This window comes from Clytia hemisphaerica, unplaced genomic scaffold (assembly GCF_902728285.1).
Source record: "Clytia hemisphaerica strain Z4C2 unplaced genomic scaffold, Clytia hemisphaerica genome assembly, whole genome shotgun sequence".
NCBI classification, from domain to species: Eukaryota; Metazoa; Cnidaria; class Hydrozoa; order Leptothecata; family Clytiidae; genus Clytia; species Clytia hemisphaerica.
Window position 1 is genome coordinate 245,157 of NW_027104426.1, and position 15,180 is coordinate 260,336.

The 15,180-nt window shown below is 35.0% G+C and overlaps 1 protein-coding gene across 1 annotated transcript; it reads left to right on the forward strand.

Annotated features, from left to right (window-relative positions):
* Positions 1-1,985: 1,985 nt before the first annotated feature.
* On the forward strand, positions 1,986-10,739 carry LOC136820473 (uncharacterized). Its single transcript, XM_067076655.1, has 6 exons — positions 1,986-2,427; positions 4,420-7,451; positions 7,824-8,011; positions 8,417-8,626; positions 9,081-9,336; positions 9,670-10,739. The coding sequence occupies exons 1-6, from the start codon at positions 2,037-2,039 to the stop codon at positions 9,817-9,819; spliced, it is 4,227 nt and encodes a 1,408-aa protein (XP_066932756.1). The 5' UTR covers positions 1,986-2,036; the 3' UTR covers positions 9,820-10,739.
* Positions 10,740-15,180: the final 4,441 nt, after the last annotated feature.

Genomic DNA, 15,180 nt, shown 5'->3' on the forward strand with positions numbered 1-15,180 from the left:
TAACTTGTAGGAATTGAATTGGGTTTCATAATCAAGCAAAAAAAAATCAAAAATGAGTCTTTCCAGCGAGGTTTCAAGCCAAAAAGTCAAAAAAATGCAAAAATTTGTCAAAAATCCACTTTTTAAGATTTTGACCGTTTTTTGACCATTTTTGGTCAACGAGTGATCCAAGGACCTCCAAATTTGGCCCTGTGTCACTCGATTCTGTCTTCCAGCAAATTAGTTTGAAGTTTTACAATTGGCCACCTTTTTATCATTCAGGCAGGTCCGCGCAGCGGGCCAAAAAGAAAGGCGCCTAAAAGAAAGAAGAGACTCTAAGCTATCCAACGAGCTATCTAACTCCTTCTAGATCCCGAGATATAAGCCTTTAAAGTTTGAGCTAGTGATTTTCTTTAAAAAACTTAGAAAAAAATTACCGTGGCACTTAAAGGGTTAAGGAAGCTCGAAATTAGAGTTTTTCAGCGTTTCGAAAAACCCTCAAGAAAAGCTTCTTTTCTAACTTAGCTATTTCACAAATCTCTAAAAAGAAATCCCATATGAATTCCGATACATAACTCGATTGGTTAATTTTGGAACAGCTTCAAGAAAGCCATAATGGCAGATAATTTAAAAGTTTCTGATGAGGAAATGTATGGAATTTGTCAATGTTGATGAATTGTTGATTATGTAAAGAGGAAAGAAAACAGGTATAGTTTTTTCTAACCAAGGAATATTGAAGTTCAACCTAGACACTGTTCTATTTTGGCATTGTTTGCAGACAACACTCAAATGATCTAGTCACTTTAAATGAAAAAAGCAAAACAAATACACTTCTTTACTACCAGTTAGTCACACTAGTATCCCGCCAAAATGCATATCAAAGATTAATGTTGCAAAAGTGCTATATCGTTTACTTGACTTGTAAGCAAAAAAATGTGCCGCAAAAATTCTTATAGGATTCGTGAAAAAATAAACCAGCGCTTTTTAAATGAAATTAATATTTTCAAAAACTCCTTTGAGAAATTACCTAAATTTTGAGCAATAGATGAAAAAATTGGAACCAAGTCATCCTTAAACACTAATTTGAAGAGAGTAACTTCCCAAGAAAAAAATCTACGCTGGAGAAGACACCCACCTAGATTCGTGCACCACCGGAAAGGCTATTTCCTGGAAATTTTGTCAGATCTCAAACACTGACCAATTTACATGTGCGGAATTATTTTATTTTAACATGTAATCCAGGCCTAACGAATTGAAGCGCTATCTCAGGAATTAAATAACAAATTTTGGTTGGTTGATTAGCTGGCTGCTGCATGTTAGCAATCGGTCATTTTGTTTCATTTTAAGTTTTTCTAGTTTTAATTAATTGTCTTGGGATCTTTAACCTTGATTGAGGTAACTCTCATCCTTGTTGTTGCAAATACATCCTGTAGATATAGTCAGGTAGAATTAGCCTGAGACCTGGACAAAATTGCCATCAAGCTGAAAATTGGCACAGAGATGTTCTTTAGGGTATACTGAGTTACCAAAAAAAAGCCCCATCAATCTGGACAGGGGAAACCATTTTTTCGGACAGTTTAAAACCGGACATGTCCGGAAATTATGTCCGAAAAATCTTTTTTTCAAATATACAAGTATTAATCAATTTTCAGCTTGATGGCAATTTTGTCCGGGGTGTGGCGAAATTTCAACTGATTCTACCTGACTAATAATTGATGCTGTTTTTTTGGATTTTCTGATCATCTGAGCTTGATTTTCTAGTGTGACTAACTGACTACAAGTATTTTTCTTAGATTTTGAATCTAGTTAGTAAGTCTTGCAACGTCAGACACCGCTCAAAGTCTTACCCAAAGGTAGAGGAGGGTGCCACTCTTGATCTCCCCTAGATCCTTCCCTTAACTTTGTCTCATATGACACAGCCAGGAATTAAACCTACAACCTTGCACACTATGATAGAACGCTCTAGATTTACACTGTGGTCCAGGTACATTGTATAACTCTTTTAATCACTCTTCAAATATCTATTTTTTTTACTTAGATGTCAAATAAAATACCTAATGAATAATCGTAAAAAGACCTTTGCAGAGAGCAATGAAGAGGCTCACAGAAAAGTGCTTGATCTTGTTGTTTTGGCATTCAATGCTTGCAAGAATAAGAAACCATTATTGGAGCGCGAGCTCACAAAATCTTCAATGGTATTATCGATAGGTTATGATAACAAAGTCATCAAATATGTCTGTGAAATCCCAATCCTTCAAAACCTGGAGAGGAAAGGAGCCATTAATTGGAACCAAAATATCAGAGCTCTTCTCCCAATGTATGTGGAAGATGATGGCAACTCACTGGCTCATTCAGTCTCTATGTATATCTTTGGATTACAAGATAAAACACAAGTTCTCCGACAGTTGATACACCAATTGATGAACATGGAAAAGGAAAACAAACAGGGTAACTGATTTATCATTTAATTTCTACGTTTTCTGATTATTAAGACTATTAGTAATTTTTAATTCAAGAAATATTTATCTTTTTTTGACATAAAAAAATTTTCCATCAAATTCATATTTTGAAGTTGTTGACCTTGATTTTCTTTCGGGGATTGCTTTAAAGTACTCTATTATATTATTCCTAGAAAGCTTTCAATGGTGAATTGATGATATATTTTGAAAACTTTGTCATCTCTTGTCAAAATTTCAGACGAACTGAGAGAATAACGTCTTTGCCTGCAATTTCGAACTCAACAGGGGGGCGGGTACATGTTCAGTGTAGTGACCCATGGCCGGTGGGGTGGTGGTTTTTCGAAGTTATTTCCATTTAGTACATGGTAGTAAAAAGGGTGGTCCCCTAAAAAAAATTCCAGAAAAAATTACTACCATGTAGTAAATTGGGTGGTACCAAAGTAAAATTTAATTTTAAAGGATAGTACAATGTAGTATATTCAGCTAGATTTGATCAAACCAAATCGAAAAACTGCCAGTTGTATTATGGTACTGCACTGCACTGCATGTACCATAACTAAAATCTTTCTTTCTTCTTTCTTTCTTTGTTTATTTTTCTCCTTCTTTCTTTTTGTTATGTTTAGAAATTTCAATTTTGAATGTTTGAAATTGAAATATTCAAATTTCGAATCTTTACATAAATCGGTGCTGTGTGTATTTTTGTTATTGTTTTTCATAATGGTAGCCAAAGAAGTGGAGAGTATTGAGGGTCAAAACAAACCTGGACAAACTGTGAAAAACAAAGAGGAAACTAGTTTATTTTAGTTCTTAATTCCCATTGTTGTAGCCTTTGATACAGATGATTTTGCCGTAACGTTTAATGTTATTGAAGGACTCACTTATTCAAAACTTAAAATAGTCATTAACTCAACAAATGATTTGGGCAGTTAAGATGAAATGGCTGCCAGGAATTGCAGGCATAAGGCCTAGAATACACACTTTTAATGAGTTTTTGAAGTCATTAACAAATGTGAAAAGACAAGAGAATGGTAAATGCGCTTGGGAAATTGAGATTAGATTTAGACCTGTAAACAAACGAAATCATCTGTGTAACTCAAAAAACTCTATATTGATATTTAACGAAACTTCTTTCAAACTCTGTTCATTGCATAGTAAACTGCCTAGCTAGGGAGTTGCGCCCCAACTTACAATAACTTACTATTCTCTTTGATCCTTCCCAATTCCCCTTATACTTTAGTAAGAAATCTTTCGGTTCTCTGTTTTCACTTTTCAATAGGTTTAAGTAGGTTCAAGGAGCCAACGAAAGCTTTTCTATCCCAAAATTTTAGAAAAAAATCATGGTTAGTATCAATGACTGTATTTGTTACTGCTTTTCAGTACTTTTACAAAAGAACCAGAAAGAATGGTTAATTGTGTTAAAATAAAGACAAAGTAAATGGTACAGGTGTGGTTAGTTTCCTGCAGCGTATTAAAAGGGTGTTGTAAAGATTCAAAATAGGTGATGGTAGCCACTACAGGGTATTAAAAAGGTGTTATGAGGATTGAAATGGGTGGTGATAACTAATACAGGTTACTAAAAGGGTGGTATAGGATTTATATGGATGGGCGGTGATATCTACTAAAGGTACTAAAGGGTGGTATAAGGATTCGAATTGGTGGTAATAGTTACTACATGGTAGTAAAATGGGTGGTCTCCTAAAAAAAATCCAGAAAAACTAGTACCATGTACTAAAAAAGGGTGGTACACTTTTCATGTACCCCCCCCCTGAACTCAAACAGACTGCACAATTAATATCTTTAAAAGTTTGATATTGTCAGACATTGTTACCAACACCTCCGTTTTACAACTTTATTACTATCTCCTGTTTTCTTTGCAGAATGCTTGCTGTCAGCTGCATTTACTAAGGAAATGCTGATTTTCTAGTTTATTTCGAAAAAGCTTCCCCAGTTGGCCATGATTGCAATTCATTTATTCTTTTAGGTGAAATCTATGTTCGTTGGTTGAGTGACCGTCAGCAAATATTGAACGCTTTACAAAATACAAATAAAACGGCTTTTGATGACGAGTTTGATCGCTCATGGGAATTTTATATGAAAAATTCTCAACACCGGAAACGAGATCCGAACACACAAAAATATTTTCAACTTGACGCGCTTCATATTTTTATATTATCAAACATTGTTGGACGACCAATCATAGTTTACACGAGTCAATTACACTCTAATGAACAAGACATTGCTAATTCAATACGTTATGAAGGAGTATATTTACCTTTCACGAGGTCCATAGAGACTTGTATTAAATCGCCCATTGTTATTGGTTACGACTCGAATCGTTTTATACCACTTCTTAGTGCAGAAAATGCAGATTTGAATATTCATAGTTTGAAATCGTTTCCAAACGCACAACATTGTGTACCGCTGGCTCGTAAAAATCTTTCGAACATTCCAGTACGGTTTTTATTATCATCTGAACTTCAAAGACCTATCCACATACTTCAGAGACATTTAGATCTCATCACAGTACCACATGTAAATCCAGGATCATCAATGACTGCAGCCAGATTAAGCTTCAAAGCACCAAATGAACATTCCCTTGATCTGTTGTGGTCTCTCCTAGATACAGTGAAAAAATATGCTGAAAATGATGAGAACACAAAAAATCTCTTACAGCAAGATACTAATCAATCGCAAAATCAGTCTATAAACCCTGCTTTGCAAGCCATTCAAGGCAACCAAACCGTTAAGTCAACTCCCAGCACCATGGTGAAGCCGCTGGAACAGAAACCATCAATAAACACCGCTTTACAGGCATACCGCAGAAGCCAATCGTTACAGTATGAAACATACCGAGGACAATCAACACAGCAAGGACCACCATCTCTGGAACAGAAACAAAGGAACCCTCAGCCAACATTCGAAAATCTGTCTCCCTTACAAATACAATACCAGCAATACACACCAACTCAACCAACCCAACAACAACATCCAAATATTCAATCAACTTTGGTAACTGATGGAGGGAAACCGCCATCAACCTTGCAACCTCAACCAGCATTTCAGACTCGACAAGCCATTCAACCTCAGCAAATATTTCAGCCTCAGCCAGTCATTCAACCTCAACAAGCCATTCAGCCACAACAAGCCATTCAGCCACAACAAGCCATTCAGCCACAACAACCAATCCCTAATCTCCAACCGTTTTCATTGACACAACAATCTTTTCAACAAATTCCAAATCAAATTTTAAGCCAACCGCAATCCATACCACCAATGTCTATAATGCCAGCACAGAATCAACAGCCAGATCTTCAGCAACGTAAAATGACTACTCAACAGCTTTTCCAACCGACTATTACAGCACAGAATCAAGAAAATGCTCAAAATGGGACAAGCCAACTGATTAAACAACAACCTCCAACATTTCCAGTAGCAAATCAACAAATTGTTCACCAAACCCAAGCGATAAATCAGCCAAGTGTACAACCACAATTGCCAACCCAACAACCTCCCCAACCAACACCTATTGACCAACATCAGCAGATTATAGACCAAATACAAGTACTGCAGCAACAATTAAAAAAACAAGAGTCTAAACCCTCTCCTATTCCAACACCACCAATCCAACCAGCAAAACCTGCTCAAATCTATCAGCAACCACTGCCACGATTATGCATCCGAAACAACGTTGGAGTTTGTAATAATTTTGCAGAGGTAGACTTAAAAGGAATGTGTGCTAAGTGTCATCAGCAATATCAACAAATAACAAAAAGTAAGAAAAAGAGATTTGCCAATTCTCCAGTCAGACCGAGCACAAGCAGTGTCCAACAAGCAAAACAACAAAAACAATTACCACCAAACTCTGTTGATGATCAACCAGATAATACGATAAATTTGTGTAAAAATTGTCAACTGAAAACTGCAAATGACTCTTACTATAACTTATGCGGCGACTGTTTCGCTGAGGCTTATGAGCACAAATACGTTGATCCTCTAGATAGCAGCCCTCCTCACCCAAATGGAGCCAGCCAGAAAAAGTTTAAAGGGAGTTGCCATCAATGTTTAAGGGATTTTTACGTTGAAAATGATTTTGGACTTTGTGAAGTATGTAATGATGAAATGAGAAAGGAGCAGGAGGAACAGGACCAGAAACAACAACAAAATCAACAAAGAGCTGATCAGTTGTGTTGGAATTGTAGGAAAAACCCTGCTGATGGTTCTTCGGAACTAGGAACTTGTCAAGTCTGTGTTTTGGCACAAGGAAATTTGATCCAGGAGGCTCAAGGAGGGCCACCTGTTGGTAACGCAAATCAGCCATTAGCAATGGGAAATATTGAAACAGTTACTGTGGGTACTGATACACCTAAAGATGCACAGAATCTAGTGAAGGCCGCTATGCTAAATCAAATCAAAAAACATACAATCAATGTGATGTCCAAGAATACTGCTTTTGGAAGTCAATCCGATCTTTCACCGAGGCGGAACCGTCGTACACACGATATGGCTGCCTTTCTAAGTGCTCGAAGAGCTCTAGTAAAGAAGCAGGCTAATTTACCAAAATGCAATAACCCTGATCGTAAATGTTTGAAGTTGGTTCAACACGAGGATGATTTTTTGTGTAAGGATTGTATTCAAGAGCAAAGAGATGCTATGCAAAATTTGGGTCAACAACAAGCACAGCCTGCAGCAGCAGCAGCAGCAGCAGCAGCAGCAGCAGCTTTTGTAGGCTCTGATTCTGAGGATGAAGACGCTAATGCCGTTCCGGACATACCATTCTATCAATACCAGCCTAACGACGATTCCGACGATGATCCAATGGTTGGTTTGAGAGATCCCCAATACCAAGTTGGTCCAAAATGTAAATTCTGTGGAAAGCCAGCCACAAAGGATCACAATCAACTCTGCAAGATTTGCAATAAAGCGAGCAAGAATCCTTATGGGAATGTCACTAAAGAAGAACGTTTTGAGTGGTATTGGTTTGATGATGATTGGACAGAATACAACGTGAACGGGGTAAGTGACCAATCACAGCTTCATCATCACAAAAATGATTTCATTGGTTATTTTTTATAATGGGATCTTCAAGAAAATCATAAATATAAGAAGATTCTTATTCAAGGACCAAACTATTTTAGTACATATGTGGAAGAATTTGGGCGCTTCCTCAGAGTGGAGGAAAAACATTTTCAGTTTCCTCAGTATAATAAATTTCATCCTCTAGAGAACCATCAGTGGACCCCCAGACACATGAAATTACCACCTCGTAACATCACTTTCTACTGATTCTTTTAAGCCTATGGGAATCATCTATAAAGAGAATAATATGCAGAGGGGAAGCTCATTATAAGGTTTTGCCTTGCAATTCTTCTCTTGTTATTTTTTCAGTTAACGTCAAACATCATCGAAGCAAATTATCAAAATTATATAAAGAAGGGTGGACAAGAATACATGGAATTTTCCATTAATTCTCAGAAATACACCCTCTATTTTGATGACATGGTTCAAATTAATCTGGACACCGATAACCAGCGTAACATAGAAAGGCGTATCATCCCTCTTCAAGAGGAAGCAGTGTAAGTTATTTTATTCTTTACCCAAAATATGTCGTTCGTTCGTTCGTTCGTTCGTTCGTTCGTTCGTTCGTTCGTTCGTTCGTTCGTTCGTTCGTTCGTTCGTTCGTTCGTTCGTTCGTTCGTTCGTTCGTTCGTTCGTTCGTTCGTTTGCTAGCAATATATTGAAAAGCTGTCCGCAATATATTATCAACTGAATTTACAATATTCCAACAATATGATGTGAGCTATAACATATTGTTGAATATTTTCGTCAATATATTGTCTAAGTAGCCCTTAAATTTGCTGTCAATAAGTTCCAAAAAAGACCTTCAAACTCTCATATGTCATACGAATTGCCTGCAGCACTTACTAGAAAAGAGAAAAGAGAACATTTAATCATTGTTGAATTCATCTATTTACTAATAGTGCGATCGCTGCAAACCCACCAAACACCAATTCGGCATTCGCAGATTTCCCTGCACACTGGAACAATGTGCCTTTAACAGGTTATATTCTGATCAAAGTCAGTAAGGCAACACACGACAACATTACAAAACTCTTTGAAAAGACACTGAGACGTCGCATTATATCAATCGAGGAAGTGTGTAACAAGCAATTATATCGTCAATATTTGGTGTAAGTAGTTTCTTCTTAAATTTGTAAAATTGCGACTCCTTTTGGCTTAAATAACTTAAAATTTGTATGTTCTTTCAACGGTACGCTAAATAACTATTGGGAAGACTTAGTTTTGAGATATGGTTGCTTGAAGACATGGTCTTTTGTTAATGCTAGGAAGTTCGGTGCTTCATTCTGGTGGGGAGCTTCCTTTAAATATTTTTCTCTAAAATTTGGCCCAGAAGTATAAGTGGTTTAAACGACCATATACTTCTACAAATTAGAAAGTTTTACGATATATCGTCCACCTTCGTCTGTTAAAGATTTTCAGGGCTCATAGATCAATCTATCAAAATTTCAGGTGGATTAATTTCATTAACTTTGAAATTTTAAGGGTTTGCTATCATAAACCATAAACTCAACTGGTTTTTGGCTATTTACCATGAAACTTATTACTATTTAATCCAAATTTTAGAAAGAAGCAATCAATGAAAGAATTAAGTGGTCAACAAAATGTCAACGAAAGACAACTCTGGCATGGAACCAGCTCGGATATCGTGGAGAAAATTTTCGTTCAGAATTTTGATTGGCGGATGGTTCGTACGCATGCGTATGGGAAGGGAAGTTATTTTGCACGTGATGCGTCTTATAGTGATACGTATTGTAAAGCTGGCAACGATGGAGTTTTAAGCATGTTCTTAGCTGATGTGTTGGTTGGTCATTCGACAACTGTAAGTTTATTTATAAGCTGTCTTATTTAAGATCCAGGCTGATGTAATAATAGAAAGTTATTTATCATTGTTTTGTTTTTTTGCATCGAGAAATGAAGAAACCTGCCATTATACGTACACAGTCATAGGCTCTGTTTTCATAATTAGTGCACTTAGCCTCAGAAAGGCGTCGATTTAACCCTTATGGAAAATCTTCTTTTCCTTTTCGACCAAAATTCTTATAAGGATTTTAGAGTTTGAGTGACCACCTATTTTATTTCAAGGCGCTCAACTTTAAATTAAGATCTCAACCAATGTCCACTCAAAACTTTTCAATCTAATTTCCTCTACCAGGGCAATTCAACATACGATAGACCACCAGAACGAACCAGAAACATTCTTTACGATAGCTGTGTTGATATGAAACATAACCCATCCATATTTGTCATTTTCGAACGAGATCAATTTTACCCGAGGTATCTCGTGAAATATCGACGACGTTAGACCAACGTTTTGGTGTTATTGACAATCTTGAGAGATACATGCACAGAACGGTTTTTTGTTTATGAGAAGTTATCATATCACCGTTATTCAGATTTCTTCTCTTGTGAAGGATTTTAAAAATAAACAAACCGTCAAGTTTCTCAGGTCCGGCCGAAGCGGGGAGACTGGGGAGCCTTCCAACTTTGAGCAAATGAGTTTTTCTCAAATTCCTAGCGAATTTTATCTCATTTTGAGCCTTCAGCCTCCCTACTTTTACGGTTGTTCCGCCGGGCCTGTTCTCTTTACAAATTCTGGTCTAAACTAAAGATTATTTAGACATTTTATTCAAAATATTTGACATTTGTCGGAAGCAAATTGGGATTTTTGATCAAAACGATTAGATGGGGCATCAATTGCCTGAGGTTTTACTAAGCTATGGTCATGGAGAAGATTGCTGTTCTAAATTCACATTTTTATCCGAATAACCCCTTCAGCTATGTTACTTTCTACTTATAAATTTAAATAAATTCTCTTTTGGATTAATTTTTATCCATCTCCTGATATTTTTTAACTAGCGTTTTGACACAGAGGTTTGATTCCAGGAGAAATAACAACTTTCTCATTTTGGAAAAAATGTTGAAAAATATAAAAAGTTTTTGTGTGGGATCGTATGAAATTGTTTTTGAGTGAATTTCAGGTTACTCCAAATTTGGGGCACTTTTTGGCGGCCCTTTGATATCGGAGCACTGAGTTTAGTTTCTTTTGATAGTTGGTAAATTATTTTAATATATTTTGGTAAAAGATCCACACATCTTTGTAAAGGTTGTTAATATTTTTGCTATATTATTAAGAATTTAGTTTTGTTAAAAATAGTTTTACAATTTGGTTTCATACATAAGACACTTAGCATTTTCTTATAAAAATATTATTTTTGCTACAGACTTTTCTTCGAGACTTTTTCTTAATTTTTCTAACTGAATGTTATGATTTTTTATTAATTGGTCTCATCTCTATGGTGGCCTAGGAATGCAATAGTGAAAAATATAAAAAAAACATTTGAAAATGAATTTAAAACCAAAATTAAATTGAAATTAATATCAAAGTCAAAATCAAAATGAAAATAAAATTGAAATCAAAATTAAAATTATAATTAAATCAAATTAAAAATGAAATCAAAATTAAAATCAAAATTAAAATGAAATTAAAATTAAAATCAAAATCAAAATCAAAATCAAAATCAAAATCAAAATCAAAATCAAAATCAAAATCAAAATCAAAATCAAAATCAATCCGTGACCCGAAAGTATCATTTGATTTTTGATTTAAAATCAAATCGAATTTCAGAAGAAAATTGATTTTCAATTATCCCTCACCAATTAAAAATCAAATTTCAAACCAATTCTTGATTTTTGATTTTTAAATCAAATATTGCATTTATCTGAGATGAGAGCCTGTTCTTGGGAAGCACACTTGTCCAAATGGGACTCGGTTATCTTTCCATGTCACTGACACACACACATGGTACATGAAATTTTGTCCGACTAAAAGTACGTAGGCAAACATACTGTAATGATTTTCGAAAATCACTTTCAATTTCTGATTTTTAATTTTCGATTTTCTAATTTTCTAAGAAAGACACGCATTCTATTCGAACATTTTTATGAGAATAATAAGGCTCAAAAATGCCAGTAAACAAAAATTGATTCAGCCTGTATTTGAGTTTTCATCGTTGAAACAAGGTATAAAGGTTGAAAGATTGTAAGTCTTAGAAATTAAGAACAGTTAAGGATGTATCTTCATTAATAATTGTATTACAAAGTACCATGTCCATCCTTATGAATTTGAGGGTATTCCTTTGGCTTGGATTTTTGGTGATTCCTGATATGTTCCTGGACCTCTGCGCAAAATATCTTCTCTACACCATTTTTTTCCGGGTAGTTATGCAATTCTACCTGACTATTTCCTTCGTTATTACCATTGTTACACGTGGTAGGTTTGTGTACCTTTTAGAAAGAGGAACGTAACGAGGAGAGGATCTTTTAAATTTGGAAAATAAATTGTGTAAGCGATTTTCCTTAAATGTTCCTAATAATCATAATTTGTTGCTTTAGTTAAAGAAAAATAATAAGTACTCTGGTAGTTTATCCGAAACAATGCGGTATCCGATTTACCTTAGGGAAAAAATAAATGCAAAAATAAGTTAATAAATTAATGTGGAACAAGAAAGCCTAAGTAGCGTTTAGGCGGCCCAGTAGTTTTAGCAGTTTCAACATATTTTATGTTGCAGAGTCGCCATTCAACTTAATTTAGATTTAAAGGAGAACATTCTTTCGAATCGGGCAAACAATTAATAAATACATGATGAAGAAGTGCTTAATTTATTCTTTTGACTAATGTATCTTTTCCAATTTTATGGGAGAGATTTGACCATATTCGGAAGTGTTAATCATTTGTGGTTTTTTCTTACGCATGTAATTGCCACCGCAGGGAGCCTAAAGCGACCGAGGATGGCATTCATAGCTTCACGCCTAAGGATAGTTGGACAAACATCTCTTAATTTTGCGCGCGTTTTTCAGTATTTTATTTCCGCTTAAATGGTGTCCCGGTAGCATTCTTATCTTGATGGTCTCTCTATTGTTTTATCATCATCATAAAGACTTTTCCGGAGTTAATTTGAAATGTTAAAAATTAAAATTAAACTTGAAATCTCAGTTTGTCTTTTTCTTATCCCTGGAGAGTTAATGAATAATCTAAGGAAATTCTTTTTTCTTTTCTGGGAAATTCCCTTTTCTGGGAAATTCCCTTTTTATACCACAAGTAGTTATTAAGCGCTCTTCATAGGTTAAAAATATTACTCTACTCAAAGTATTTTCCGCTGACCTTTTTGCCGCTGACCTATTTTCCGCTGACACACTGACATTTATTGTGTATTCTTTTGAAAAGCAAAATCTACTTGAAACTTTTTGACCAGGGAAAAAACATAACTTGAACTTAACTCTAAAATTGTTCTTATTTCTTGGCGATTTTGAACCTCATTGTTCTTATAAAATTGTTCTTATAAAACAGTGTAAATCGGACTAGATTTGACATTTAGTACATACGTCCCTAACATAAAATGGCGTTTTTGTGAAATAAATGGCCCTTAGGGGTAATTGGCAATTTATAATTGAAAACGGTCTGAAAATGGCATTCTTAAGCATGAGCAGCCAAATTCCATGGTGGTAATATTTTTAGAATTATTCTTGATTTACTGGCCAATTTCATCGTGGATATTCTTATATAGTGTATTCTTATAAAAAAAGCGTGTATAAGACGTGGAAAAAAGGGAGAAAATGCAATTTCTTAATTGGTGAGAATTCGTTAAAATGAATAAAAGTAACAAGACATTAGAGAGATATATACACCCCTGTCTCAGTGACCCGGTGGAAATTAAGAGTCTACAGGGTGTCTCTGAACAAATTGAAATTTCAGGCTCCATTGTAAAATTCAAAAAAGTCAGCGGTTTGAAAAATTTAACCTGAAAAGCTGGGTTAAGAACAAGATCTGGACTTTCAAGTAAATTAGCCGGTATGCTTTGATTATTCCCTCGGTGCTATAAAACTGTTGTCCCTTTCTCACAAGCTTTCGTTTCATTGGGCAAGGCGGAAATTTTCCGAGAACACCTTTATTACAACTTAAGCGCCGCAGGTGTAAATCTTTCATGTAAGAAATCTTTAATACGTTAAAAGAAGTATTTCAAAGTTCAAAGCTTAAAAACGCAACAGGGAGGTCAAAGATAGCCAGAATAAGATCACAAGAGAACTACAGACACTTCCAATAAGAATAACTTTGACCGTTTAGTCCATTTCTATTTTTCATGGGTGATACACCACTGAGCCAGAAAACTTTATAGCTACCAAACGTCGATTTTTTCCCGAACTAAAGAGAACTCAAATATATATCATCAATAAGGGTCGACAGAGAGAATTTTCGCAGAATTTTACTAAATTTCCACTAATTTTGGCCGGGGTCACTCACTCCCACCGGACTTGAAATCGGCTATTTCTGTAATTTTTACCAGGTTACCACCGGGGGGATCGCTGACACTGACACAGGGGTGTATACATACCCAAAAATTCAAAATTCTTTAAAAACAGGGAGTCTTTTTAGTTTTTGAATAGCGTTAAAACGAGTTAATTTTAAATTGATTAAATGGTTGATTTAAAGTCATAAAATAATGAATTTTGATATGTATATGTAGTAACCCTGATACAATTCGACCGCTTGGTGCTGTGATGCAATTCGCCATTTTTGACGGTGGTCCATATTGAGGTCCATAACAATGCGGTCCATATAAAAAGTGGATATCTTCTCGAAGGTTAATTACCTTTTCACCTATGGTAAATTTAGGATTAAGGTAATTTCATCGGAATTTCCTTTAATTACGTTTGATAAATAAGTTAAATCTTTGATGTCTTGTGCATCATAAATGAATAATTTGAACATTTTTTTCAGCAAATTTTGCCACTTGGATGCAATTAGAATTATCATTTAGATTCTTCATAATTTTTTTGCTCTGGTCTGTGAAATACACGGCTACCCCACAACATAGTCAAATTGGCTACATCAATGAATGAATGAATTTTGTGAAATAATATGGAAAATTGTAAACTTAACTGCAATATTTTTAGTTATCGTAAATTGAGGAAAAGCCAAAACAGTAAGAATTTAAATCCCAAGACACCATTTTAGTTTTTTAGTTTCCTAGGATTAACAACTAAAGAAATGCTACGGGTGGCTTTGATTTTTAATTTCATTTATTCTACAGCCATTTGGAACTTTTAGCTTGATAATTGATGTTTAATTAAACAAGGACATTGGATTAAGTAATCAGGTATTTAAATTGGTGTAAGAATATAAACGGTGAGAAAAGTTAGTTTAACCGTCGTCCTTTCCGAAAGGCACAATTACTTAAAGATAACTCGAGTGACTTACATAGAGCAAGTTTCAAAAACCTAACAGTTTACCCTAAGTTTTCGCTACCAATAGCAGCCAGATTCAGAGATCAACTTAGGGCTCTAAAGTACCTCTATACCTTAAGGTTTCAGGGTCCGGTTGTTACGTAATTTAATATAAACCTAAAAATTAATTATTAAATTGTAATCATGACGTCATAATTTGATCGAATTTGGTGACGTCATGAATCGTATAATCGCTATAATATAAAAAATACATGTCAAATCGTTGTCAAATTTGGACCAAAGATGCATCTAACTGAAATGCAACTTTTTGAAAATTTTGAAAAGTTGACGTCAGCAAAAAATTGCATTTTCGATTTTTTGCATTTTTGCTGACGTCAAAATCTTCAAAAGATTTTTCATGAAAAGTTCGCACCATTAAGAT

Excerpts from the sequence above, each read along its gene's own strand:
- LOC136820473 (XM_067076655.1), top strand. The coding sequence starts at position 2,037 with ATGAATAATCGTAAAAAGACCTTTGCAGAGAGCAATGAAGAGGCTCAC. Across the intron at positions 7,452-7,823 it reads CAGAATACAACGTGAACGGG|TTAACGTCAAACATCATCGA; the intron begins GTAAGTGACCAA and ends TTATTTTTTCAG. Across the intron at positions 8,012-8,416 it reads CCTCTTCAAGAGGAAGCAGT|TGCGATCGCTGCAAACCCAC; the intron begins GTAAGTTATTTT and ends ATTTACTAATAG.